The sequence below is a fragment of the Vigna angularis genome, chromosome 1 (genome assembly GCF_016808095.1).
Source record: "Vigna angularis cultivar LongXiaoDou No.4 chromosome 1, ASM1680809v1, whole genome shotgun sequence".
NCBI classification, from domain to species: Eukaryota; Viridiplantae; Streptophyta; class Magnoliopsida; order Fabales; family Fabaceae; genus Vigna; species Vigna angularis.
The window spans coordinates 3,259,132-3,283,343 of NC_068970.1; the positions used below are offsets into that span (position 1 = coordinate 3,259,132).

Below are 24,212 nucleotides of genomic sequence, written 5' to 3' on the forward strand. Positions count from 1 at the left end.
TTATTTAACGTGTGTTGTATTTTATTTTTAATGTATCATTAATTTTTTTATATCTTTCTGTCTCTGTAAAGATGTACATATTTCTTAAGAGTTTGAAAAACGAAGTTTTATGTTTTACTTTTTTATAGCCATTTTTGTTTGAATATGAAAAACGAAGGTTAATGTTAATCAATAATAACTAAGAGTTAGGATTGTTGTTTTGGAAGACACGTGGTAAGAAAGCGAAGCAAAAATTATTTGTAATAGAGATGTATTGGTTTGTTTTCTAATTTTATTTTTTTTATCCACGTTTGTTTTCTAATTTTATTTTTTAAATATATCTTTTAAAATTTAAATAATTATTTTATCAATTTTATCTTTTAAGTGACTTCTAAAAATTTATCTTTGACCTTTTTTAAATGTAATATTTTTTAAAATTATAAAATTACTAACAAAGTAAATAAACTATTTGAGTAAAAAATGTTTTTATATTAAATTATTTAATGAATTCAGTTATGAAAAATATTTTTATATTATATTTATAATCATAATAATAAATAATAGTATTAATTTATAATAATAATAATAATAATAATAAAAACAATAAAATAAAAAAATATCGTGACAGATGAAAAAAAAATTACAACTTATTGACTAAAAGTTAAATTTGACATTCAAACGACAAATGTGAATACAAAGTTGAGAGAAAGAAACGACTATGATTTATAAAAGATTGAGGATCATGAGAAATTAAGAAAGTGGTTTTTTTTTTTTTATAGTGAATCTCACATCAGATAGATAAAATACAATAATCCATAATAATATTTATTTCATAAAATTAAACTAACACCATTCCTTTCTCTCATTTTACTATTAACATTTAGATATTGTAGTTTAAAAACCCATTTTTTTCAAACAATTTTTTATCTTTATAATTTTTTATAAAAATCATGTCAAGAATAATGTTCATATCTTAACATACATTAATCATTTATCGTTACATAAAAATATTGTTAAAATAAATAAATATATATATATATAGAGAATAAATTAAATTAATATTTTAAATATATTTATAAAAAAAATGATAGCACATTTAAATGTTTTTTATAAATTTGAAATTAATTAAGTCATATAAACATATATATTTACATATAAGTTATATAACAACACCTCAATTGCATTTTTAATTATACTAATTTTAAACTTGTGTTGAATTGTATTTGTTTGTCCGTTTATTTTATTTAAAAAGTACCCAGAGGTTGAGAAAAATAATAATAACTTTAAGTTTATAAGTAAGTTATGAGAAAAATTATTATAGGTTTAAAAAGTTAATATTTAAAAAATATCTAGAGGTTCAGAAAAGTAATAATAATTTTAAGTTTTATAATTAAGTTTTGAGAAAAAAATATTTATAGGTTTATAAAGTTAATATGTATTTAAAAATATAAATAATAGACATAGTAAAAGTGCCTATAATAAGAATGTACAAAAACACATAATAGACTTTCTAAAAGTATAAAAGATATACAAAATATGTAAAGTATCCTAACTAAAAACACGAATCTGAACATTGATTTAATATGTATTATTTAACATTGTTAAATTTTTTTAATCAATACATTATTTATATATTATAATTAATATATAGACATATTTATTTAATGTGTATTGCTATATTCATTTAATATAAATAAATTTATCTAATATATTGCAAAACTCATCTAATCAGAAAATAAACAAAGTGTATAATATATATTAATAAACTCATTTAATACGTGTATGAATAGATTATTCTAATCTATATTATTATATTCATTTAATCAATGATAAAACATTTTTAATATATATTACAAGATTAGTTTAATATGTATTATTAAATTGATATTTTTGTTATATTAATTGAATCAATGTATAGATATATTTGTTAAACATATATTAAACTCACAAAATAATTTTTTGTTATATTAGTTTAACAAATGTATGAAGAAATTTATTTAATGTAAATTATAACATTTATTTAATCAATAACTTGTGTAATATATATTTGTAAAAAATAATTGTCATATATATATATATATATATATATATAAATATAAAAGAGCGTGTCCCTTGTAAAAGGTGAAATATATCTTAATTCTTTTTAATTAAAAAATTGGAAGCGAGATCACTGTTAGAGAAAATAAAACTTTATACCTGAATTAGGATAGCTCTTTTTATCTATAACTATTACAAAAAACTCCTATTCATAATTATTTATTACTTTTATTAATTTATATTATTTTATTACTTATATATATATATATATATATATATATATATATATTTTAGAATTATCTCTTTTAAAACTAATAATTAATTTTATAAAATTATAAAAATTATTCATTTTTTTACCTATTTCTAATAACTTTTTTTTTCTATTGAAGCAAAATTTTAATAAACTATAAAATATTTTTTATTAAAAATAGTTATGAAATAAAAAAGTTGTATTTTTTTATTATATAATTTTGTATTATAAATAATTATTTGAATTTTAAAAAGAGTAAAATTGAAAAATATTTTTTAATTATGAATAATCATTTGAGTTTAAAAAGGTGATACTAAATGTTAAAATTGAAAAAGAAAACATGGACAAAAAAATCGATAATTTTATTATTTTACTCTTCTGATTTTATAATTTTTTAAAATTCAAAATCATCTTATAAAATTATATAAATTATTTATTTACATTTTTATTTGTTCCAAATTTAATAATAAAAATTAATTTGTATTTTTTATTATCAAGAGAGCATGTGTTTTCACTGTATTTTATAGATATTCTTTTAACAAAAATAAGTTATCTTTTGAAAGTTTCTCATTTAAATATATTATTAGTCTGAACAATATAAACTCAAAAGTTTTTACATAAAGAGGATACCAATAATAATTTATAAAATTGATTAAGGAATTTTCAAAATTATGTAAAAAAGAAAAATATTACAAAAATTGGCATATTGACTTGGTTCATAAACCCTCACAAGAGAAGTAATATAAAACCTCAATTCCGCAGTTGCTCTGGTTCCTGTCCTTCCCAGAACCCAATTTCAATCATCTCTACATCGATCTCGCAGAACCCTTCAATCGGAAATGAATGTCGATAACGGTTCAGAGAGCGCGAAGCTTGACAACTCGTCCATGCAAATGGATTCCGGTGACTCTTCCGATCAAGTACCAATATGCTTGTCTCTTTTCACTCTTTTTCTCATTCCCTTTAATAAACTATAAACTCATAAATGAAAATTAAGCTACAATTTAAAGTTAGATTGTGTTGTTGACTTCATGCGACTAGGTCTAACTAGTATCATAGGATTGTTAAATTTTTATTCTATACATTCTATAATGGATTAACCCTAACTCGCCTCTATTTTTAATTTGGTTACTTAAATTAGAAATTGTGATTATGATAATAGTATATCCTGTGGTTGGTTTTGAAGGTAAAAGACAATGAGAAGGAAAAGAAAGAACTCACTGAGACTATGAACAAGCTGCATATTGAAGGATGTTCTTCTGGAAATGGATTTCCTAACTTTCGAAGAAAACCTGTCATCATTATTGTTGTAGGAATGGCAGGTGATTTCGTATTTATATTTAACATGTTTGGTTGAAACTGGTTTTCATTTGTAATGCTATGCTTTATCAAGTCTCCGAATATAAGCCTCGTCTGTGTTTTTAGGGAGTGGGAAAACTACACTCATGCATAGGTTGGTTGCCCATACACATATAAAAAACATCCGGGGTTATGTGGTGAATCTTGACCCTGCCGTCATGACCCTTCCATATGCTTCCAACATCGATATAAGAGACACTGTTAAATACAAAGAAGTCATGAAGCAGTTTAACCTTGGCCCTAATGGTGGAATTTTGACTTCTATGAACTTGTTTGCCACCAAGTTTGATGAGGTAAAGTTGGTTTGTTAATTTTTGAAACTGCTGAGTTGTGACATATCTTACTTGTTACTCGCTTTTAAACTAAGTGTTACTTACAAGTAGACAGTGTTTTCAACTGACAATCTTATTCCCATCACTAAAAACAGTAGTGACACAAATGGGGATGCTGTCTGCTTGTAATGGCAATATGATCGAAGGCTTTCCTTTAACTTGCTTGATTTAATGTTTTGGTTTTACTTTTTCTAGTTAAGCTTTTGATGCAGAAAAGGAGATTATACTGTGTACCTTGGCAGTTACTCGCATAGGTCGTAATTTGTTTTAATTATTACTACATTTTTTAATTTTTTGGATCACCTCATTTTCAGGTAATCTCTATGATTGAGAGACGGGCAGATCAACTTGACTATGTTCTTGTGGACACCCCTGGTCAGATTGAAATATTTACCTGGTCTGCTTCTGGTGCTATCATTACAGAAGCTTTTGCATCCACATTTCCCACTGTAGTGGCCTATGTAGTTGATACACCTCGTTCAGAAGATCCTACAACTTTCATGAGCAACATGTTGTATGCTTGTAGTATCCTCTATAAGACAAGGTTACCTCTCATCCTGACATTCAACAAAGTTGATGTAGCAGCACATCAGTTTGCATTGGAGGTATTTTTGTTTCTGATGATTTTTATTGTGCTTAGTTGAGTTGCAAATGATGTGTTGGATAGATTAGTCACTTTAATTTTTTTAGTTAACAAACTATTTTGATCTACCCATTCACTAACATCAAGTTGTGGTTAACTAGTACAATCTGTTTGCAGAGTAGATTAATATATTACTTTTAGTTATGGGCCTGTTTGTTTAAGCTTTTCTCACCAAATAATAACTTCTTCTCAAAGATATAATAATCATTATTTTGGTTTTTTATATACCTCTCACACCTTTAAAAATAACTCGAAGTTGAAAAGAATCAGAAATATGATCCTAATAAGTTATTCTATAAATCATTTACTTCTCTTTACTTATTTTTTATTGTCAACAAGATAATGAACCTCTATTTATTGTAATCCCTAAATAAGGGTCATCAAATCACTTTTTTCATAAACGTTGTATGTTGGTTTTTAAGAACTGGATCGTGTGTTTAAACTTTAAACTACAAGAGTGAGACATAATGACACATTGGATTTATCTATGATTTGGTTTAGCTTCGCAGTAGAAGATTTTTCAAAACCAGAAATGATAACATTCAAGTTGATGGAATCATTCACCTATGAAGTGGGAGTTTTGATATATTTGTTATCTTTGGAAGGATTTCTCAAGTTGGCACATTTAATTGTATCACCCTTCTGTTGAATGTCTATGACTGTAACGAGCATTGCATGTATCAACATCAATCAGTATCCTTAGTAGAACTTGACATTGCTTTTAATTTATGAAATTGAAGTTAAGGCATAAGTAATTTAAATTTTGAGAAATTGCAGTGAAATGGAAAACAATATTGATGGACATAATTATTAATTTGGCCTCTCATGTTGGGGAATTTATTGTATATAGAGATTGAACATATTGCCATAGTTATGGGGTTATGGGCTCTGTCATTTGCCTATTTAAGCTGAATTGTATAGTTGGCGTCAAGACTACTCGGAAATTTTGTAGCCTACTTTCTATTCCTTGTTGCTTCTTTTTTATCTAGTCTTTTCCTGGCCTAACAAACTTACATGATAGAGATTGTACCAAATTTATTTTGATCCAATTTTTTTGGTGTGAAATTCATTATCTAGTGGATGGAGGATTTTGAGGCATTCCAAGCAGCAGCAAGTTCAGATCAGTCATACACATCAACTTTAACTCAAAGCCTTTCTCTTGTGCTAGATGAATTCTACAATAATTTGAAATCAGTTGGAGTTTCTGCTGTTTCTGGTGCAGGAATGGAAGCCTTCTTTAAGGTTGTCGAAGCCAGTGCAGATGAATACATGGACACCTACAAGTATTGTCTTATTTTCACTATTACATTACTATTGATTTAGCATATACAACAGGGTGCTCGATATAGCTAACCAAATAACTTCATTGTATCATACATTGTTCAGGGCTGATCTTGATAAAAGACGAGAAGAGAAGCAACGTTTGGAGGAAGACCGTAGGAGGGGCGACATGGATAAACTGAGGAGAGACATGGAGAAATCTGGGGGAGAAACTGTAGTTTTGAACACTGGTTTGAAGGACAAAGAGAAAAGTAAAAGTAAAAGTATGATGGATGAGGAAGATGAGGTTGAGGAGGACGAGGTAACGGAAGATGATGAAGATTTGGGGATATATACTGAAGATGATGATGCTATAGATGAGGACGAAGATGAGGAGGTTGATAGGTTCGGCCTGTGATGGGATTAATCATCAATTGGACTGTATCAGAGTTTGTATAGCACGTTTTTCACCTTCATATGGTGTACATGTTTACAACCTTAAAAGTTTGATTACCAATTAGCCAACTAGTTTATTTCATATAACTCCATTTGCTCTAGGTTTATTTCGTTATGTTTTTGCAATACTTTCAAAGATAGTTGTTTTTTTTTTATGCAACTTGTTTTTGTATTTATAAATGACTTGAACATTTGCTGCGCCAGAAATCTGTAGTGGTTTTGCCTTGTCGGACAAAGGAAGGGGTTCTTATAGGCATTTCCACATTCAACAAACCTGACTAATATTTTCTTTCTCACAATTTAACTGGTAGTTTTTGTTTGGATCATAACTCCATACAATGAAAATTTGGGCCAGATGATTGTATATGGTCTTGTGTTATTCAGTATTTCTATTCTTTCTGTGTCTTTTCCGTGATATTTTTAATTTCACCAAACATAGAGTATCGCTTAACTTAGTATTTCCAGTGTGTTGAAATGCGTCTAGCAGCTACTTCTCTTTGGAGGTAAATGATATTGCTGAATGTGCCGTCTCTAAATTGTAGAATACTCTTGTGATTAGCGTGACTAACTCTGATTACCCTTTTAGATAGAATATACTTTGTCCATGGCAAAACTTAAAATGATTTTATTTTAAATTTTCATACAAACTAAATAATAATAAATTTCATTATAATAATCTTATTCTTTTAGTATATACTAGTGGATGTGCAGAAGGGGTATGAATCCACTTTTACCTTATTGTAAAAAAAAGAAGAAAATTATAGAAAATATATAAAATTTAAAGAATAAAAAATGGATAGTAAAGTATCAAAACTAAAAAAATAGTTCCATAACATTTATTAAAAGTATATATATTATATACTAGATTCGATAAATATATTAAGATATTAAGTAATGTTGTCCAACGAACTTCATATTGATAAAAGGATTTTTGATTATATTTGTTTTTCTAAATATTTATATATTAACCTTATATTTGATTAAATTTAGATAGTTTAATTATATTATAATATTTTTTAAATATTATATATTTATAGAGAATATATGATATATCAAATAAAGTGTTATATTATTGTGATTATCTTATTAATTATCGTATATACAAAAAAATATTATTTTATTAATATTATTTGATATTATTTTTATTATATATATATATATATATATATATATATATATATATATATATATAAAGTTTAAAAATCTTATAGATATACATGATACTTCTTATACATTAGGAGAGCCATTTAGACTTTGCTAACTATCTGTAAATGCAATTATTAATATAATTCGTTAAAGATAAATTTAAAAATAATTATCAGTATCGTATTTTAAAAATTACAGTTATTTTATAATTGAGGAAGAATCATGAAGTCCTTCAGTTAAGACTTTCATATTTTTGTAACTGAGAGGACAACCTCTCTTTAGAAAGAAACGTGTGAGATGAAAATAGAATTGGTAAAGCGAAGATGTACTAGAAGAAAAAAAAGTGAAAAAATGCTATAACACCTAAAAAGATGGGGATATATTAATTTCATTCGAAAGATTAATTTTCCCTATTATACTCGACATAAAAAATTATAAATTATATATTGAGTAATTTTTAAATATGATTAATTCAATTAAACGATTTAAATGAATGAATATGTTTGATGGTAATTATACCAGTCTTACACTTTATACATCAATTTAGAAATTAAAATGATATGTTTAACATTTTAAAAATCATTGAAATATTTTATTATTATTTTCTTTTCTTTTCTTACCTTTTCTACTCTCTCCCTAATCAAGATGAATCCTAGGAATAAAGAGTCAAAGAAAAATGATGTGTTTTACCAAGAGAAAAAGAAGAAGAAAAGAGTGTATACTATTCATTCACCTTTGCATTGTAATGATGAAGGAGGAATCTAAAAACATGGAGGAACACTCTACATAAAATATTCTAACAATAATTGATGTAATCTAGAAACTCTTCGTATCCCCACATGAATTGAAAAGCACAGGAAGATATTAATTCGTTAATGATTTCTTAGAATAGTTAATTAGCTCAAGGTATCTGTTGTTTTCATTGACGATAAGACTCAATAATGTCAGCACATGACATGTCATAACTGCAACTTAACATTGGAGTTTTTCAAGAAACAAATTCGTGGCCAATTAAGGTAAAAAATCTCAACCCTGATTACTTGCTTTCCCCGAAAATGCTTTTTTGAATTAAAATCTCTCAATAAATTATATTGTGTAAAGAAAAAATAGACACAATTGGTTAAATAGATGAAAAGTATTATTTATCTACAAAACGAGACAAGTGCCACGCAATTATATAGATTTTAAAATCTGGAAAATCAGTTCAGATATATTCAGATCAAAATAAATCTGAAACCTTTTCTCTTTTATTTGAAAATTTCAACATCTTTCCTCTTTCTTCTTTGCGTTCCCTCCAAAATTTCAGTGAGCAATCAAAGGTAAATCTAATTGGTAATACGTTGAATTTTGTTTGCGCACAGATTCTTACCATTGCTCGCAATACGATGGTGCTACCACTGCGCTGGTGGATCACGTGGTGGGGTTCGTCATGTTTTTCCTGTTTATTTTCAGCCTGGAATGAAGGTCCACTAGGATTTGGTTTGCTCTTCAGCTATCGCATAAAACAGGCTTCACAATTATATTTTCTTTGTAAAGTAAGTGCATCTTAACCGTTAAAGTCAAAATGATTGCTTTAAGGTGTTTTTGGATTAAAAATATTATTTAACTTTTTTATATACTTATTTATTAATGAAATACTTATTTTTTAAATTAAAATTAGATTTATAAAAAAATTAATCTTTCATTAAAAATGGATTTGGATTTCCAGGTTGATCCAAATTTTTGGATCTGAGTTTTGAAATAATCCAATCTAGTTTTGTACAAGAAGTAAATTTGGATTCAAATCTGATATTTAAAAAATCAAATCCATGACCATCCTTGTTCACAATCCAAATAACCTTTTGTAGTAGCTGAAGTACAATCACGTCATTGACAGTCCGAATAAAGTTGACACAATCTCTTTTTGTTCTTTTTCTTTATTATTATTATTGTTATTGTTATTATTATTTTATTTTTAATGATTGAGAGAGTGAATAATGATAATTACGAAATTAAAGGACCGTAAAAAAATCTGTTTACGTTACATTCTTGAACAGAACGAGCTTGATAGAGATAGAGATACAGAGAAGATATATATATAAAGAGAGAAAAAAGTTTATTTGTTTGTTTTTTTGTTTGAAATTGTGTAGTTGAAGAACGAAAGAGGAATGGCGAAGCACGAGGATCTTCCGATCCCGATTTACGATAACCTAGAGTTGGTTTATGGGGGCGGTTCAGCGCTTGAAGAAGCTCAGCTTCGTTTCGATAATTTGAAGTCCAAATTCTTCGAAGTCTTCAGTCATTATCCTCAAGTCTTCGCTCGTTCACCTGGTTCCTCTCCCTCTCTATCTCTGAACTTCTAGATTTTTGTTTTAATTGAGCTTTTTAATGTCGGTATTGTGGTTGAATTGTTAGTTTGTATGATAGAGATTAGAGTTTTGCGGTGTTTTATGATAATTTTGATATGCGGAGCAGGGAGAGTGAACTTGATCGGAGAGCACATTGATTATGAGGGTTATTCGGTGTTGCCTATGGCTATTCGGCAAGATACGATCGTGGCGATTCAGAAAAACGAAGCGGAAAAGGTTCTCAGGATTGCTAACGTGAACGGTGAAAAATATTCTGTTTGTACTTATCCTGCTGATCCTCTCCAGGTGGATTAATTAATCCTTTTGTGTTCTAAATTCTCTTTGGCAATACGTGTTTAATATTCTTCACAATAAGATTGTCCTGTTTTGTTGATAATTTGATTTGCTGTTCTTTGTTTGTGATTTTAATGCAGGAAATCGACTTGAAGAATCACAAGTGGGGCCATTATTTTATTTGTGGGTAAGTTTATTTCATATACATTTTGTTCTCTTGCCATTCTTTCGGTTTTTGGAGGAATGATAGTTGCAAGCTTTGTTGGATGTATGTGCTTTGTGTATGTTCTCTTTCATGAACATTGCTTGACAGTTAACACTACCAAGATGGTGCAGTTTGTTTGTCATTCAAGTAATTAGTCTTGCACTAATGTCCATACTGGTTACCATTCATATCTATTTAAATTATGAAAAGTAGTGCTTGCAAGTTTGTTATAATGATATATTTTACCTTTGGTATTGTGCAATTTGAAATTATCCGCTAAATATGGATGGAGGAGCTTATGGATAGATGTATTGGCTTTCTTTTTGGGTGTACAAGAAAGAGTGCAGCACTGTTGTTTAGTTCAATATTAATTGGTAATGCAATTTCTGAAGGTACAAAGGTTTCTATGACTATGCAAAACTGAAAGGAGTGGATGTTGGTGAACCTGTTGGGCTTGATGTTCTTGTTGATGGAACAGTGCCAACAGGTGTGTTCATTAATTTTGAATTAGAATGGTGCTACTGCTATAGACATTCCAATTTACCTCAAAGTGAATGTTGCTCGGCATCTCTGGTTCTCTGTTGGAGATGAAATTTTTTTCTGTTGACAGTGTTAAATTAAAAGGATAAAGGGCGACACTTATTTATTTATATTCACAGGTTCTGGGCTATCAAGCTCTGCAGCGTTTGTCTGCTCATCCACAATTGCTATTATGGCTGCTTTTGATGTGAACTTCCCAAAGGTATGAATTTTTTGTTGGAATGCTCATGTGTATGTGGAACATTGAATGGATAAATTGTTTCCATATATAATAGCTTGTAAGATTTTAAAATTGTTGTACTAATTATTAATTACTCCGAATTATGACAAGATATTGCTGGAATTTTGTGTCATCTAAGTAACAAAGGAAAAAAAAAATAGTTGAATTTTTGGAGCTGATAATGTAACAGTATATCAAAATCCGGTATCAGTTCAATACCACTGACATTATAGTATTACTGGAATTTCACATATTCAACCTTGGATGATCAGATCTAATTCCTATTTCAAATTATATGCTGCATTGAAATTTACGTTTCTACGCTTCCATGATTTATTTGTTTTCGTGAATTTTTTTATTTTTTTTACCCAATCGTGTTAAGATTTATGTTTTTTGTAGACATCTAAAATAGTTCTTGATTATACCTTTTTAAATGGATGATTTACAACTGCTTTTGTTGAATACCTGTCTTTATTTTAGAAACATTTTATTCTGTTGTTCTGTTGTTTATTTAATGTTTTTATTTTCTGTTTCTGACATATGTAATCCTATACTCTTAACAGAAAGAACTTGCACAAGTTACATGTGCTTGTGAACGACATATTGGTACACAATCTGGTGGAATGGACCAGGTTCTTCACTTTTCTCATTACAGATGTTTTCTGTTGTAATTTTATGTGAACGTATGTCCCAATTACAGATCTTCTTTTCCTCCATATCTCCTATGGGATGACACTCCGTCTATGTTACAGCTTCTTGCTAATTGATACACTCCTTGACCAATGTTTGTAATTAACACCTAAAGTATAATGTCTTAAGTGAATAATTGAACATGGGCGTACGGTGTTGCTGCATGAATTTTGAAACTCAAGAACAACCGTGTATAAAATACTAGATGTTTAAAATAGCTTGCTTTAGGGTGGGAAGTAATGCAGATATTTAATTAAATTCCACAACTTAGGGATGATCCGGGCCACAATTTGAAAACCATAGTCATTTCACTGTGGAAGTATGTTGCGTAATTGATCAAAGATGCATTAATCTGCTTCCAACTGCATATGGGGTATTACTATCCAATGTGTTTCTCTTCCAACATTCTGACGATTTACCTTGGCTAATTTTTTTTTTTATTTGGTTTTACTCGACAGGCAATCTCTGTCATGGCCAAGACTGGCTTTGCAGAGCTGATTGATTTCAACCCAATTCGTACAACAGATGTGCAACTTCCTGCTGGTGGGACTTTTGTGATAGCTCATTCTCTGGCAGAGTCTCAGAAGGCTGTTACTGCTGCGACAAATTACAACAATAGGGTTGTTGAATGCCGTTTGTCTTCTGTGAGTATATTCCAATCATGTGCCCTCTCCCTAATTACTACATTTGGAGAAAAATATCTTTACCGCACTATTTTATATAACCTGTCAGGGTACATTTATTGGATGCAAATGCATAAGTAGTTTGGTAGCGTCCTTTATGACTTCTTGTAAACTACCAAAATGTCTTGTTTGTCACCATTACATTCATAGTCTTTTTGATTGGTCAATTAGATTTAACTTGTTCAGTTTCTTTCATATGCTGAAGTCTGAACATTATTTTACCTACTTTTATTATTGAATTGAACAAGGAAAGACCTTCATTTCAGATGTTTCTGGTAATTTCATGCTGGACTTAATCATTAATGTGTATGTGCATCCATCAAAGGGTAGTTGCTTCATGTTGGAATTATTCATTACATGTACCTGTGCAATAAAAAACCTGTTGCTCAATTCACTAAATATCGCTGTTACAAAAATTTTCAGATTGTTCTAGCTATAAAGCTAGGAATGGATCCAAAAGAGGCAATATCAAAAGTGAGCACACTGTCTGATGTTGAAGGTTTATGTGTGACATTTGCTGGTACTCATAACTCATCTGATCCTGTACTTGCTGTAAAGGTAATTGAACCTGGTATGATGTCATCTTTAGAATTTGCCTGGGGTGACACTATGTTTTATCCGAGAAACAATTTATATCACTTAATGGATTTCTTTGAATTTTAATATTTTTTCTGTATTCATAAAAATCTCAAGCCTGTTAACTGTTATAAAAACTTTTCATTCGGTACAGGAATATTTGAAAGAAGAACCATATACAGCCGAAGAAATTGAAGAAGTTGTTGGGGAAAAGCTTACCTCATTTTTGAGCAACAATGCAGCTTATTTAGATGTCTTAAAAGCTGCAAAGCAATACAAGTTGCATCAGGTTTTTTTAAGCTTCATTATCTACTTTACGCGCAATTGTTTAGAAGGTTTTGTGGATAACATACTCCAAATAGAAAATTTCAAATAATTTCTCGTGCTTTCGTATTTCACCAGCCAATGGGAATTTCCATCGAATAGAAATTATTAACAGCCACAGCCAATGCATTTATCCCTTTTATACGCTGTTGTTTATTTGACACATTTTGTTTCTAGAGAGCTTCTCACGTGTATTCAGAAGCAAAGAGGGTACATGCTTTCAAGGATGTCGTGTCCTCTGATCTAAGGTGAGTGTTTTGAACTACTATTCAGTCAGTCTTGAATGTGAGTTGGATGAGGACCACTCTGAATTTCGTCTAACGGGTTTCTATTTATTTTGATACAAAAATGCCTCGAGGACTAATCTCATCAGTTTGCAACTTTGCATATATTGTTATTCTTTTGTAAGTGAGCTATGTATTACTTTTATGTAACTACCCAATTTTTTCAGCGACGAGGACAAGCTAAAGAGGCTTGGTGACCTTATGAACGAGAGTCATCATAGCTGCAGCGTTTTATATGAGTGCAGGTACTGAAATAGAGTATTGTGTCTTAGTATGCATCGTCAATTGTTTGGTTTCTCTGGAAGGATTATTTCACAAGGCATGAATATTTCATGCGAGATTTTACAACCGTTAAAGTAACAGAACGATGTCGTCCTTGTAAGATATGGTTTCCTTTTCCGGCAATTAGAGTTGATATTTTCTTTTATTCATGGAATCAGCTGTCCAGAGTTGGAAGAACTCGTAAATGTTTGTCGTAACAATGGTGCTCTCGGGGCTAGGCTTACTGGAGCTGGATGGGGTGGTTGTGCAGTTGCTTTGGTGAAGGAGAACATAGTTCCACAATTTATCCTTAATTTAAAGGTTTGTTTTCATTATAAATAATATTTAGTAACCCTAATTATCAATCATCGAAGACCTGGGATTAACATGTAGTCAATGCTGAATTTTATACCCATTGCAGGAATGCTTCTACCAGTCTAGGATAGACAAGGGCGTTATTAAGAAGAACGATCTTGGCCTTTATGTATTTGCTTCCAAGCCATCAAGCGGTGCTGCTATATTCAAGTTTTAGTATATTTTTTACCCACTTTCCCTCGAAACCTTGTCCCCTCAAAATATATAAACACGGACTATTTTCGTCTTTAATTTATTTTAGTTGACAGAAAACAATAAATGATATTGCCGAATGGCTTTGCAGTTATCTTCTGTGATTGATAAATAAATGTTTGACCACAAAAACAGCGTTTAAACACCGAAGCAGTTGCCGCGATTGGGTAACAGTCAAATTCCTTACAGTTCTTCATATAAATTATTTGACCTACATAAATTATTAAATTGGAGATAAGAAATACCTGTAAAGTTTTTAATGTGGGTTAATTCTGAAGAGAATAAAATGGAGGATTGTTTAGTGTGAGTCTTCAGCTTCCTCTTCAACAAATTTTCTTTTTTCAAACCACCACATTTGCTGCAGGTGATTCATTTTAAACTCCTGGATTGTTTACGCATTCTGGAAAGGAGAGAAGTAATCTCTTTCATCTGCAAATCAAAATTCATGTGTTGTATAGTTTAATTCAGAATGATTATATTTTTGTATAAATACCTTTTGGATTGTTTATTCTGAAAAGTTCAATTCTGGATCCGATGATATAAGAACTTGTCTGATAATCATCACAACAAATAAAAACTCCATTGATGTTATTCATTCGTATACACCTATCTGAAATTTACTAAATTCAAACCGCATCAAAAGTTGTTTGAATCTTCAATCTTGTAGCAATAAAGTATAAACTTACAGTGAAGTAAACATAATACACCTTGAAGGAGAGACACCATTGAAATAAAAATCATGGGTGTGCAATTAGTAATTTTGGGATTACTCATCCAGTATTATTGAGTCTTTCTCACCCTGTATTATTGTATTTCTTCTCTGGAATTGGAATAGCTTCCCAACACCGCGAAATCCACATGCCAACGTGATTCCTTCCGGGAACTACAACGTGATTCCTTCCGGGAACTACAATCTTGGCAGCAGAAAACGCGTTGAATCAAAATTGAAACGACTCACACCTCTTATAATTCCTTCTTATTTTTTTCAATACTCATACAACAATCACGTTATTAAAAAATAATATTTATTCTCAAATGCAAACAACAATTTCAGATATCAAATACTAAATAATAATAGTTCATTATTGTAGTCACAAATTTAGATATTATGATTGATAGTGGCATGAGTAACAGATAAGCCTGACAAATCTTGAAATATCAGAACCCACGTGCTGTTGTACCTTACTTATTGGACGGGGGTTCGAATTCCACGTGCTTATGCAAAATCCCTTATCTCACAACTTATTCATTAACTATAATAATAATCTTCACTATACATTTTTTATTTTATTATGCTTCTATGGTCAGGTGAATATTTTCATTCACTTCTTCAATTCTTAGTTTTATCCCTCTCATGTTAAATTTAATCTCTGGTCTTATGTATATATTTTTTTCTTCATGCTTCTCTCGTTTTTTTTTATTTGGATTTTATTTATTCATGGGGCTTCTAATAATCAATGTTCAAAGGTCCACTCACTTATTAAAGAGATCCTAAACTCACTATTATTGATCCTTTAAAGCTTTTTTGAAAAAAATAATAATTTACTGCTACAAATCCATCAATTATTGTTCATTCCCACCACTGCTTTTAATGAAAACAGTGCCAATCAATCTATAAAAGGTTTCTATTTTCTGTTCATTAGAGAAATTTTAAATTCGATGATGACGGTGCCTCAGTAAAAAAACTAAAAATAAGCATGCAAATTAAAAAATAAATAAATATTTTTACTTTCAATTTTTTAATCCGTAATTTGTCTGTACTTTTATTTTGTCTATTTACAGTTTCTCACCACGAGTTTATGATTTCAATTTCTTTTGTCTTATCTTAAAACTAAATATTATTTATCAGTATATTTGTTCTTATTAAGTATTAACGAATTTTGATTATAGTTTCTTCACTTAACATGTGTTCGCTTTTATTATAATAATAAAATTATTATTATTAAATATAAATATTTTTCATAATTTTATTATAAATAATTTTTGTTTCTTGTGTATATAGCTTTATAATTAAAAAGTAATTAAATTTTAAAAACTGGTTAAATTAAATAAATAGTTATTTTAATTTTAAAAAAAAAACTTTTATTTGAAGGATGATTTTTGAAAATAAACATCAATACCAAAAAAAAGAAATATTTAGGAATACTTTTTATATATAGATAAATGAATGTAGTTAAGTAAACCTAACCACATTATTATAATTAAATTAAAAGCATATAATTAAATTAATGAGAGTTTGAAATGACTGAATAACTTTGTTAGTTTCACTCAATAAGAGTATCTACTTATTAAGTGAATAGTGTTTAAAGGTTTACTCGTCCAACGATTAAAAGGTTTATTCGTTCAACGATTAGAAGATTTACTTGTCCAATGATTAGAAGTCTCGTCCAACGATATTAATACTGAAACTCACATGGATTTTATTACTAAAATCTACTTAATGAAGTTCAATCGCATTCAATAACTACTAAGTTAGTGAATTATCTTATTTTATAGTCGTTCAAGGATAAAATTTTTGTCAAACGATCACTAAATAAGTGAACTCTCTAACAAATATGCATAATTTACAGAAAACACAATTTTACAATTTATTCCCAACTATACCAATTCAAACCATTACCACATATATAATTCAAAACATACCAATTATGAATCAAATAACATTCATCTCCTCAATTCATCATAACCATTCAGATGGCATTCTCAAATTTCATCACACAAGTTAAACTTTGAACATAAATTATACTACCTAAATTACACCTCAACTTATCAAATTCATGAATTATTTACATCAACAATTTTAATTGCATTTGTATAAGTTAATTATTTTACAATTAAATATTTTAAAATGAAAATTTTAAATAAATTAAAAAGGATACATCAAATACTACAAACGCAATTGCAAATATTATTTTATAATTATTTAAATTTAAATATACTTTTAAATAAAATCATGTTAAGTATTATTATGAATTTTGACATGTCTAACTATACTCACATACTAAAATCTATCAATCATTTGTTATTATATAAAATTTAAATAAAATAAAAAATATAAAACATGAAAAATCACACTAAATTTATAATAAAAATTACACTTCTAAAACTATAAATAAATCACATATATCTATTATAAAAAAATTTAAACAAATATATGAAAGGAAACCATTAAACCTGCTGTCTATGAATACTATATGATTTTGCAATTTGCAACTATTCTTTTACTGTGAATCAAATTCAAATATTGAATCGAACATTTATCTTAAAAATCATAACTTATAATTAAAACCTAACTCTTTTATAACTGATACATCATGATCATCACGAAACAATCAATATACCCTGTAATGTAATAATATATCTTCAACATATATTGAAAATATTACACTATTTAATACATTTGTAAAAAAATGGTAATTTTAATTAATGTATTGTCTATTTCTCATTTTGAACAGTTTTTAATTTTTATTATCAAATAATTTAATATTTTTTTACAAAATCTCAATATTAACTAAGTTCAATGATTTATTTAAATTATTACAAAATACTTTTGACTATTAGTACGTTGTAGACTATTAATTAAATTTGTTACTATATTTTTCATTTTAAAAATATTTTATAATTTAAATTTTTAAAAATTAAAAGAAGTTCAGAATTTAGTTTCCAGGTAATTAAATTTTAATTAATAATATATCAGAATGAAATTCAAAATTCAATTTTACAATATCAAAATTTAATTATAAAAAGCAAACAGCACTGCTACTTAAATAAATATTACGAATAGTATATCATCTAAAAAAAGTATTTTGGAAACGTGCTCTTTTGGTGAATTTAGCAATATACGAAACATAGAAGGTTTATTATCGCGAGTGCTTTTTCTACGTAGATTTAAGTTTATTATTAAACAAAAAATAAATTATCACATCAAAATTTTAGTTAAACTATTTAAAAAAATAATAAATGTAATGTTCTTTTTCAAATGGAATATTTTCCATTTTAAAATTAAACGCATAATCAAATAAAGAAGGTTTATTATTGCGAGTGTTTTTTCTACGCAGATTTAAGTGTATTATTCAATAAAAAACTAAATTACCAAATCAAAATTAATTAAACTATTTCAAAAAATAATAAATGTAGTTTTTTTTTTCAAATGGAATCTTTTCCATTTTAAAATTAAACGCATAATCAAATAAAGAATGCTTATTATTGCGAATGCTTTTTCTACACAAAATCTATCTGTCATTCATGAATTTATCTTTTTTAGAATTTATATCGATAAATAAATAGCTTAAAAGAAGTGTCGGTGAAGAAGTATTCATTAAACGAACACAACTGTCTCAAGCAGCATTAGGTAACAAAAACGTGAACAACGCTTGAACAGAAAATAAAAATTAAATTACTAATTAATATATTTATTATTCTGATTTATTTACGTACACGTTAATCTTTTTTTTTTCGTTTTTTATTATCCACTCATCAGATTAATATTTTTTAATAATTTTTCTTTCTTTTTTATCTTCTTTGCACGCGTGTCATCATCTCATACCCTATGATTAAGACGAGTGGTGACACTGATAGATAAAGTAAAATTCATTTAAATTTTAAAGCGTCATAAAATTAACGCGCTTGAACAAATTGAAGTGTGAGAATTTCTTAGTGTTCTAGAAATTACAACAAGTAAAAACCAAAATTTCCATAAAAAAAGTGTACACATTTATTCTTTAATTAATCTAAAATATTCAACAAAATAAAATAAAATAGAAAATTGTAACACGATCATATTAACAAAAACCGGGTTCTGTCAACAGTAACAGAGCAGACATTTATTTAAAAAAAACATTTTTCTATTTGAAAAGCATGTTTTAAAGACAAAGTTTGACGAAAACGAAATCCGATTTAGAAAAGTGATCAGATAATAATAAAAACAAGAAAAGAAAATGTGAGGAAGAGGGTGAAACAGAGTTGCCAACTGTCGGCGCGGTGCTGTTTTGGTCCTTCCTTCCGAGTATTTTCGCTCTGTACTATAAATGAGCAGTTTTTTAGAAGGCATCACATGGAAATGGCTCTGGCAATGAAAAGAAACAGAAAGATTTTGAATTTTATTTGAAATCTTTAAATTGCACTGTGTGAGGTAGTTTTCCTGTGATGTTGTGAACTCCATTTCTCATGCTTTTTGTCTCTCATTGGATCTCGCCTTCTTTCTCTTTCCCTCAAGCAAGGTATTCGCTTTTCCACAAAGCTTGACTTAATCTGCTTTCAAAAGCTTAACTTTATGTCTTTCTCTCTAGTTTTCCTTCGTTTAAGTCACCAGTTGTATACTTTTCTTCATTTCTCTTTGGTGGATTACTGGTTTGAACCTTTTTCTTGTTTGTAACTGATTGAATTATGTTTCTTGTTATGGTGCAGGGCTAGTCCATTACTGGGTTTGTTTTTTTCTTCTTCTTTTTTATCCCTTTGGTGATATTTTATGTTAAGGAGGTGATTTTGTGTTGTGGATTGAGTTCAAGGATTTGGTTAGGGAAACAGCTCAGGGGACACTTTGGGGGTGTCCTGATTTTGTAGGGTAGGGTAACAAGCAGGGAGAAAAGTTGGATTAGTTTTGTGATTTTGGGTTTGGGATGGATCATAAGAGTGTCAATGATGACGCTGAAATTGATCTTGAAAGTGGGTTGGCAGTGGTTGAAGATGACTCCAAGAATGTGTCTTCTCCAGGTAACACAAAACAAGGAAAGATTTTGTTTACTGAGATTTCTTGTATAAAAGGTGAGGATAGGTATAGTGGATGCTGCAATGAGTCAAAGTTAACAGTAGTTTCAATGGACATGGTGAAAGTGAGTGGGAGGTTGTACTCAGTAGAATGTGTGGAGAATGATACCCCAGAAAAGGAGAAACGAAAAAAGTGCAGTAACAAGAAGGCTCCCAAACCTCCAAGACCTCCACGAGCTCCATCACTTGATGCAGCTGACCACAAGCTAATCAGGGAGATCACTGAACTTGCCATGTTAAAGCGTGCGAGGATTGAGCGGATGAAAGCTTTGAAGAAGATGAAGGCTGCAAAGGCATCATCCTCATCGTCTTCCAGTAGCAGCATGTTTGCTATGGTTTTCACTGTTATCTTCTGTATTGTGATATTACTCCAAGGTAATGATTGTATTCAAAGTAGTTCTTATAATGCATATCACACTTTTTCCCTACTCTTCTGCACTATAACATGGTTGTAATGATTAAAGTGTTGCTTACTGTTGGATTGGGTATTGTTTTGCCTTCTGTTACCTTTGGATTCTGCCATTTCATTACCAACTCTGTCTTTTGGTTTTATTTTCTAATCTTGGCCATTTCAAATTCGTGATTATTGTTACTTCAGTATTATATTTGGGGAATTCATGAATAACCGTTTTGCAAAACTTACACGATGAGTGGAATTCCGTGTCAGTATTTGTAAAGGGAGATATTTGAAGTTCATGTTTGTTTAGTATTCTCCTATGAAACACCATACCACATTGTTTTTTTTTTTTCCTTTTTTCATTGTCTGTTCTGTTTGTTCTTTATTCAACTATAGGATGGTTTGAATGTCCAGCTATTGGATAATTTTACTGTTATAGGAAAAAGGAAAGAAGGAAAACAGACACGATTTCATTTTAAAACACATTTCTGTCAAATAATGAGCTTAGTAATGTAAAAATTCACTCTTTGATTTTTGACATGTTCTCTTTACAGGCATGTCTTCTGGGAAAAGTTCACTTGCAACATTCCAGGGATCTCCAGTGCCCGCAGGAGTAACAGAGGGTGGTCTGGTTGATGTTCAACACCAACTCAATCCATCTTCAAGTTACCCAAATGCACCTGGTTTTCAGTACCACAAGTAAGTTGAGATGCACACTGGTTATTGAATTGAACTCTCTCTTTACTTTGTTCATAAAGAATGCAACACCGGTTTGACAACCTTGTAATATAATCATGTTACTTGATTGTTCCCTGCAGAATTGTACAGCAGTTCACTGGTTCAGATTTGCCTGCCAAAAAATAGAGAAGAGACGCTGGTTAATTAATGTCAGTGTAGTGACACCAAGAATGTCATTGTCATGTGGTATTATACCCATGTGCTTCTCACCAAAGATTTTTTTCCCTTGTCTTTCAGACTGTATTTCACAACTATCACGAGACTGAATGTGATGGACAATTTTTCCCTGTATGTATATTATTAGTCAATTAGTCAATGGGTGGTGGGGTGAGCTATAAATTGCATGATGGTGTTGCTGGATGTTACCTCCTCATCAGCTGCTTGTTGCATGCACGTTAAAATTCAGAGTTGGAGGAGATTTTGTTTTTCAAGCTTCACGCTATATATATAATCACACCCTGTCTTTTTATCATTTTCCAATTCTTATGTGAGAGAGAAAGTGAAGCCTTTCATATGGTAAAGTGATAATCGAATGCAACAAAGTGGAATACTATATTACATAATATTAATCAACTTATCTTCTGCATTTGGGTAAGCAGATTTTTTTACTAACTGACAAACCAAGTTAACCAAACAAAGATCAGAATATGTTGATATCCTTGCATTTTGGAAGAAAGATGGTTGCAGAAACACCAAAACTGAGGTAAAATTCAGAAAACCAAGTAAAATAAATATGAAGAAGATTCAGAGAAGACACTGAGCGTAAAAAGCTATTTGTCTTTATTTGTTTTTCTACTTCAAACATAATGGAAACTCTAATATCACATTCAATAACATGGTGTAGGGTAAAGGAATGCAAAGGAATATTAATTTTGTCTGAGATTTCACGTGTACTAATTAATTATATAGTCCAATTGTAGTATAAAAACCTAATTTCCACACCCCTCATGGATTGTAGTTTTTACAAGATTCGGTTACATAACCGAAGATAGGGACTACCTCTGAAAGAGAGTGATTTCTCAACATTCAGACAAAAAACAGTAGGGTGTGTAGCACTAGTTGTATTTAGACAGTGACGAGTGAAGCATAATAAAACTAGATTAAATTACTCTGCTATCATTATTTAGATACATTGTGACAAAAATCATGTAATAAAATTTTCATTTCATTTGGAAATCCATTTCACTTCCCCTCACCGCATATCTTTCAACCATGAAAAAAATAATGCATATATTTGCACTTCAAAATAGGTGTGAACTCTTGCAAGCTTGGTCTGAGGTTGAAGCCATTATGGCAGTTTGGACTCTACCTACTATTGTGCATGTTGAGGAGTAACTAGGCATGTGATTTCACATGTGACCGCTTCTCTATATCTTGATCCGACAAACAAAATTAACAAAAAGTTGACAAAACAATCTTCATCACAAAGGAAGTGGACACCTGCAACAGTTTCCATTTCATGACTACAGAGACTTTGGATGAGTGAAACAATTCAATGCTATTTTGCTGCTCCTCATTCAATTTCATATCAAATGGAATTGTACCAACACCATGATAATTGATGAAAGGCTACCACCTAGCCCTGGAGAAAACCAAAACTACTGCTACTTAGTCTGTGGTCAAATCCAAGACAAGCATATTCTTAGTCCTAGGAGCCGTAGGTTGTCTAATTTAACTTGATTGGAGTTAGTAAGTAGTAATCACTCTCTTAATTTCAATTGTTGTAGATTTATTTAACCCTGTTTAGAGGTTGTGGTGAAATAGCTTATCTGCATGTTTGGTCAGAATTTGTTCAAAAAGTGGGTTAAGAACTTATTATATTCCAAAATAAATTAAAATAGAAGCATCTTACAATGTAACAATCAATTATAATTTAAAGGGGACCAGAATGCTAAAAGTGACACCACCAAGGTTGTATGAAAAGTATGGTTTATGAAGAGCATCTTTTCAGTAGACAGAATTATAGCATACCACTATTTGTACAAACTCAATCATCTAAAGCATTTATTCATGGAATAAGAATAAGAGCTCTAATAATTACTAAATGCTACAAGAAATCAAATTAATCAACCATTTAATAGTAGTTTAACTATGGCTGAAGCCACATCCACCAACTTCTGCATAATGTCATTTCTATCACTTAAGGGTGCCTGAGATGAGCCAGAAAATTTCTTGTCGCAGGCATTTACTTCCTTCTGAGCATCAACTATGCAGTAACTGGCAAACCCAAATCGACCTTGGCTTATGGCATCAGCTGCTTGTGGGAGAATGTACTTCACAACCGGGATGTATGACTCAGCACAGAAAGCCAGTTGTTGCTCCAATTGTTCATCTGAGGTTTGCTTGATCAACTCTTCAATGTAACTCAGTGTGTCAGTAGCATTTGCCTGAATGTCATTTACCATTATGAGGGCCATACCCTTTGGATCACTTTTGGGGGCCAAGGGATTTGAGTGTAAGATGGAGCTGCAGAGATCATAAAAGGGAGTCTTTCGGCATATCTGGTCAACCAAATCACCATCATCGTCACCATCTCCGTCAGAGGAATGAGTTGGTGTGAGAAGAATACAGAATAGAAGAAGAACATGGACCAGAAAAAAGGACGCAGAGGGTAAGCTCCTCCTCATTTTCTCTGGTAGGGGAATGAATCACCAAGCTTCTTTCTTGGCTGCTATTTAAAGTTAGGTTGGTCCTCGGAAAATTAAAAAAATTGAAATTTGTTTGCATCCAATTGAAAAAAAAAGAAAAAAATTGTTGGACTCCTTTAATTGGGTGCATTTTATGCCACTTGATTATAGCATGAAAGTGATTAGTCATTCACGACAAGACAGATTAAAAATTGAATCTTTCCTTGCAAAAATTCAGAAAAATACGTTTT

At 29.9% G+C, this 24,212-nt stretch overlaps 4 protein-coding genes across 6 annotated transcripts; 3 read left to right on the forward strand and 1 right to left on the reverse strand.

The window, feature by feature from the left end:
- Positions 1–3,007: 3,007 nt before the first annotated feature.
- Positions 3,008–6,523, forward strand: LOC108330941 (GPN-loop GTPase QQT2). Its single transcript, XM_052871751.1, has 6 exons — positions 3,008–3,186; positions 3,453–3,588; positions 3,692–3,918; positions 4,272–4,562; positions 5,678–5,883; positions 5,987–6,523. Exons 1-6 carry the CDS (start codon positions 3,106–3,108, stop codon positions 6,276–6,278), a joined length of 1,233 nt encoding a protein of 410 aa, XP_052727711.1. The 5' UTR covers positions 3,008–3,105; the 3' UTR covers positions 6,279–6,523.
- A 2,139-nt stretch (positions 6,524–8,662) lies between these two features.
- Positions 8,663–14,565, forward strand: LOC108329962 (galactokinase). 3 transcript variants are annotated; one of them, XM_052871753.1, is made up of 15 exons: positions 8,663–8,781; positions 8,915–8,997; positions 9,592–9,772; positions 9,917–10,095; positions 10,224–10,270; positions 10,681–10,775; positions 10,948–11,030; positions 11,612–11,680; positions 12,197–12,382; positions 12,845–12,979; positions 13,152–13,286; positions 13,499–13,569; positions 13,773–13,850; positions 14,046–14,187; positions 14,288–14,565. In XM_052871753.1, the coding sequence occupies exons 3-15, from the start codon at positions 9,610–9,612 to the stop codon at positions 14,396–14,398; spliced, it is 1,494 nt and encodes a 497-aa protein (XP_052727713.1). In that variant the 5' UTR covers positions 8,663–8,781; positions 8,915–8,997; positions 9,592–9,609; the 3' UTR covers positions 14,399–14,565. The 3 variants fall into 3 exon arrangements, with proteins under 3 accessions (XP_052727713.1, XP_052727714.1, XP_052727712.1); XM_052871754.1 differs by lacking the exons at positions 8,663–8,781; positions 8,915–8,997 and adding an exon at positions 9,331–9,348; XM_052871752.1 differs by lacking the exons at positions 8,663–8,781; positions 8,915–8,997 and having other exon boundaries at positions 9,481–9,772.
- A 4,766-nt stretch (positions 14,566–19,331) lies between these two features.
- Positions 19,332–21,806, forward strand: LOC108327301 (uncharacterized). The gene is made up of 4 exons (XM_017561042.2): positions 19,332–19,652; positions 19,840–20,574; positions 21,151–21,295; positions 21,415–21,806. The coding sequence occupies exons 2-4, from the start codon at positions 20,052–20,054 to the stop codon at positions 21,458–21,460; spliced, it is 714 nt and encodes a 237-aa protein (XP_017416531.1). The 5' UTR covers positions 19,332–19,652; positions 19,840–20,051; the 3' UTR covers positions 21,461–21,806.
- Positions 21,807–23,151: 1,345 nt separating this feature from the next.
- LOC108327372 (cell wall / vacuolar inhibitor of fructosidase 1) lies at positions 23,152–24,129 on the reverse strand. Its single transcript, XM_017561106.2, has one exon. The coding sequence runs from the start codon at positions 23,959–23,961 to the stop codon at positions 23,401–23,403; it is 561 nt and encodes a 186-aa protein (XP_017416595.1). The 5' UTR covers positions 23,962–24,129; the 3' UTR covers positions 23,152–23,400.
- Between the last annotated feature and the right edge of the window lie 83 nt (positions 24,130–24,212).

Excerpts from the sequence above, each read along its gene's own strand:
- LOC108330941 (XM_052871751.1), top strand. The coding sequence starts at position 3,106 with ATGAATGTCGATAACGGTTCAGAGAGCGCGAAGCTTGACAACTCGTCC. Across the intron at positions 3,187-3,452 it reads CCGGTGACTCTTCCGATCAA|GTAAAAGACAATGAGAAGGA; the intron begins GTACCAATATGC and ends TTGGTTTTGAAG. Across the intron at positions 5,884-5,986 it reads GAATACATGGACACCTACAA|GGCTGATCTTGATAAAAGAC; the intron begins GTATTGTCTTAT and ends TACATTGTTCAG.
- LOC108329962 (XM_052871753.1), top strand. The coding sequence starts at position 9,610 with ATGGCGAAGCACGAGGATCTTCCGATCCCGATTTACGATAACCTAGAG. Across the intron at positions 11,681-12,196 it reads AATCTGGTGGAATGGACCAG|GCAATCTCTGTCATGGCCAA; the intron begins GTTCTTCACTTT and ends TTTACTCGACAG. Across the intron at positions 12,980-13,151 it reads ATCCTGTACTTGCTGTAAAG|GAATATTTGAAAGAAGAACC; the intron begins GTAATTGAACCT and ends CATTCGGTACAG.
- LOC108327301 (XM_017561042.2), top strand. The coding sequence starts at position 20,052 with ATGGATCATAAGAGTGTCAATGATGACGCTGAAATTGATCTTGAAAGT. Across the intron at positions 20,575-21,150 it reads TATTGTGATATTACTCCAAG|GCATGTCTTCTGGGAAAAGT; the intron begins GTAATGATTGTA and ends TTCTCTTTACAG. Across the intron at positions 21,296-21,414 it reads CCTGGTTTTCAGTACCACAA|AATTGTACAGCAGTTCACTG; the intron begins GTAAGTTGAGAT and ends TGTTCCCTGCAG.
- LOC108327372 (XM_017561106.2), bottom strand. The coding sequence starts at position 23,961 with ATGAGGAGGAGCTTACCCTCTGCGTCCTTTTTTCTGGTCCATGTTCTT.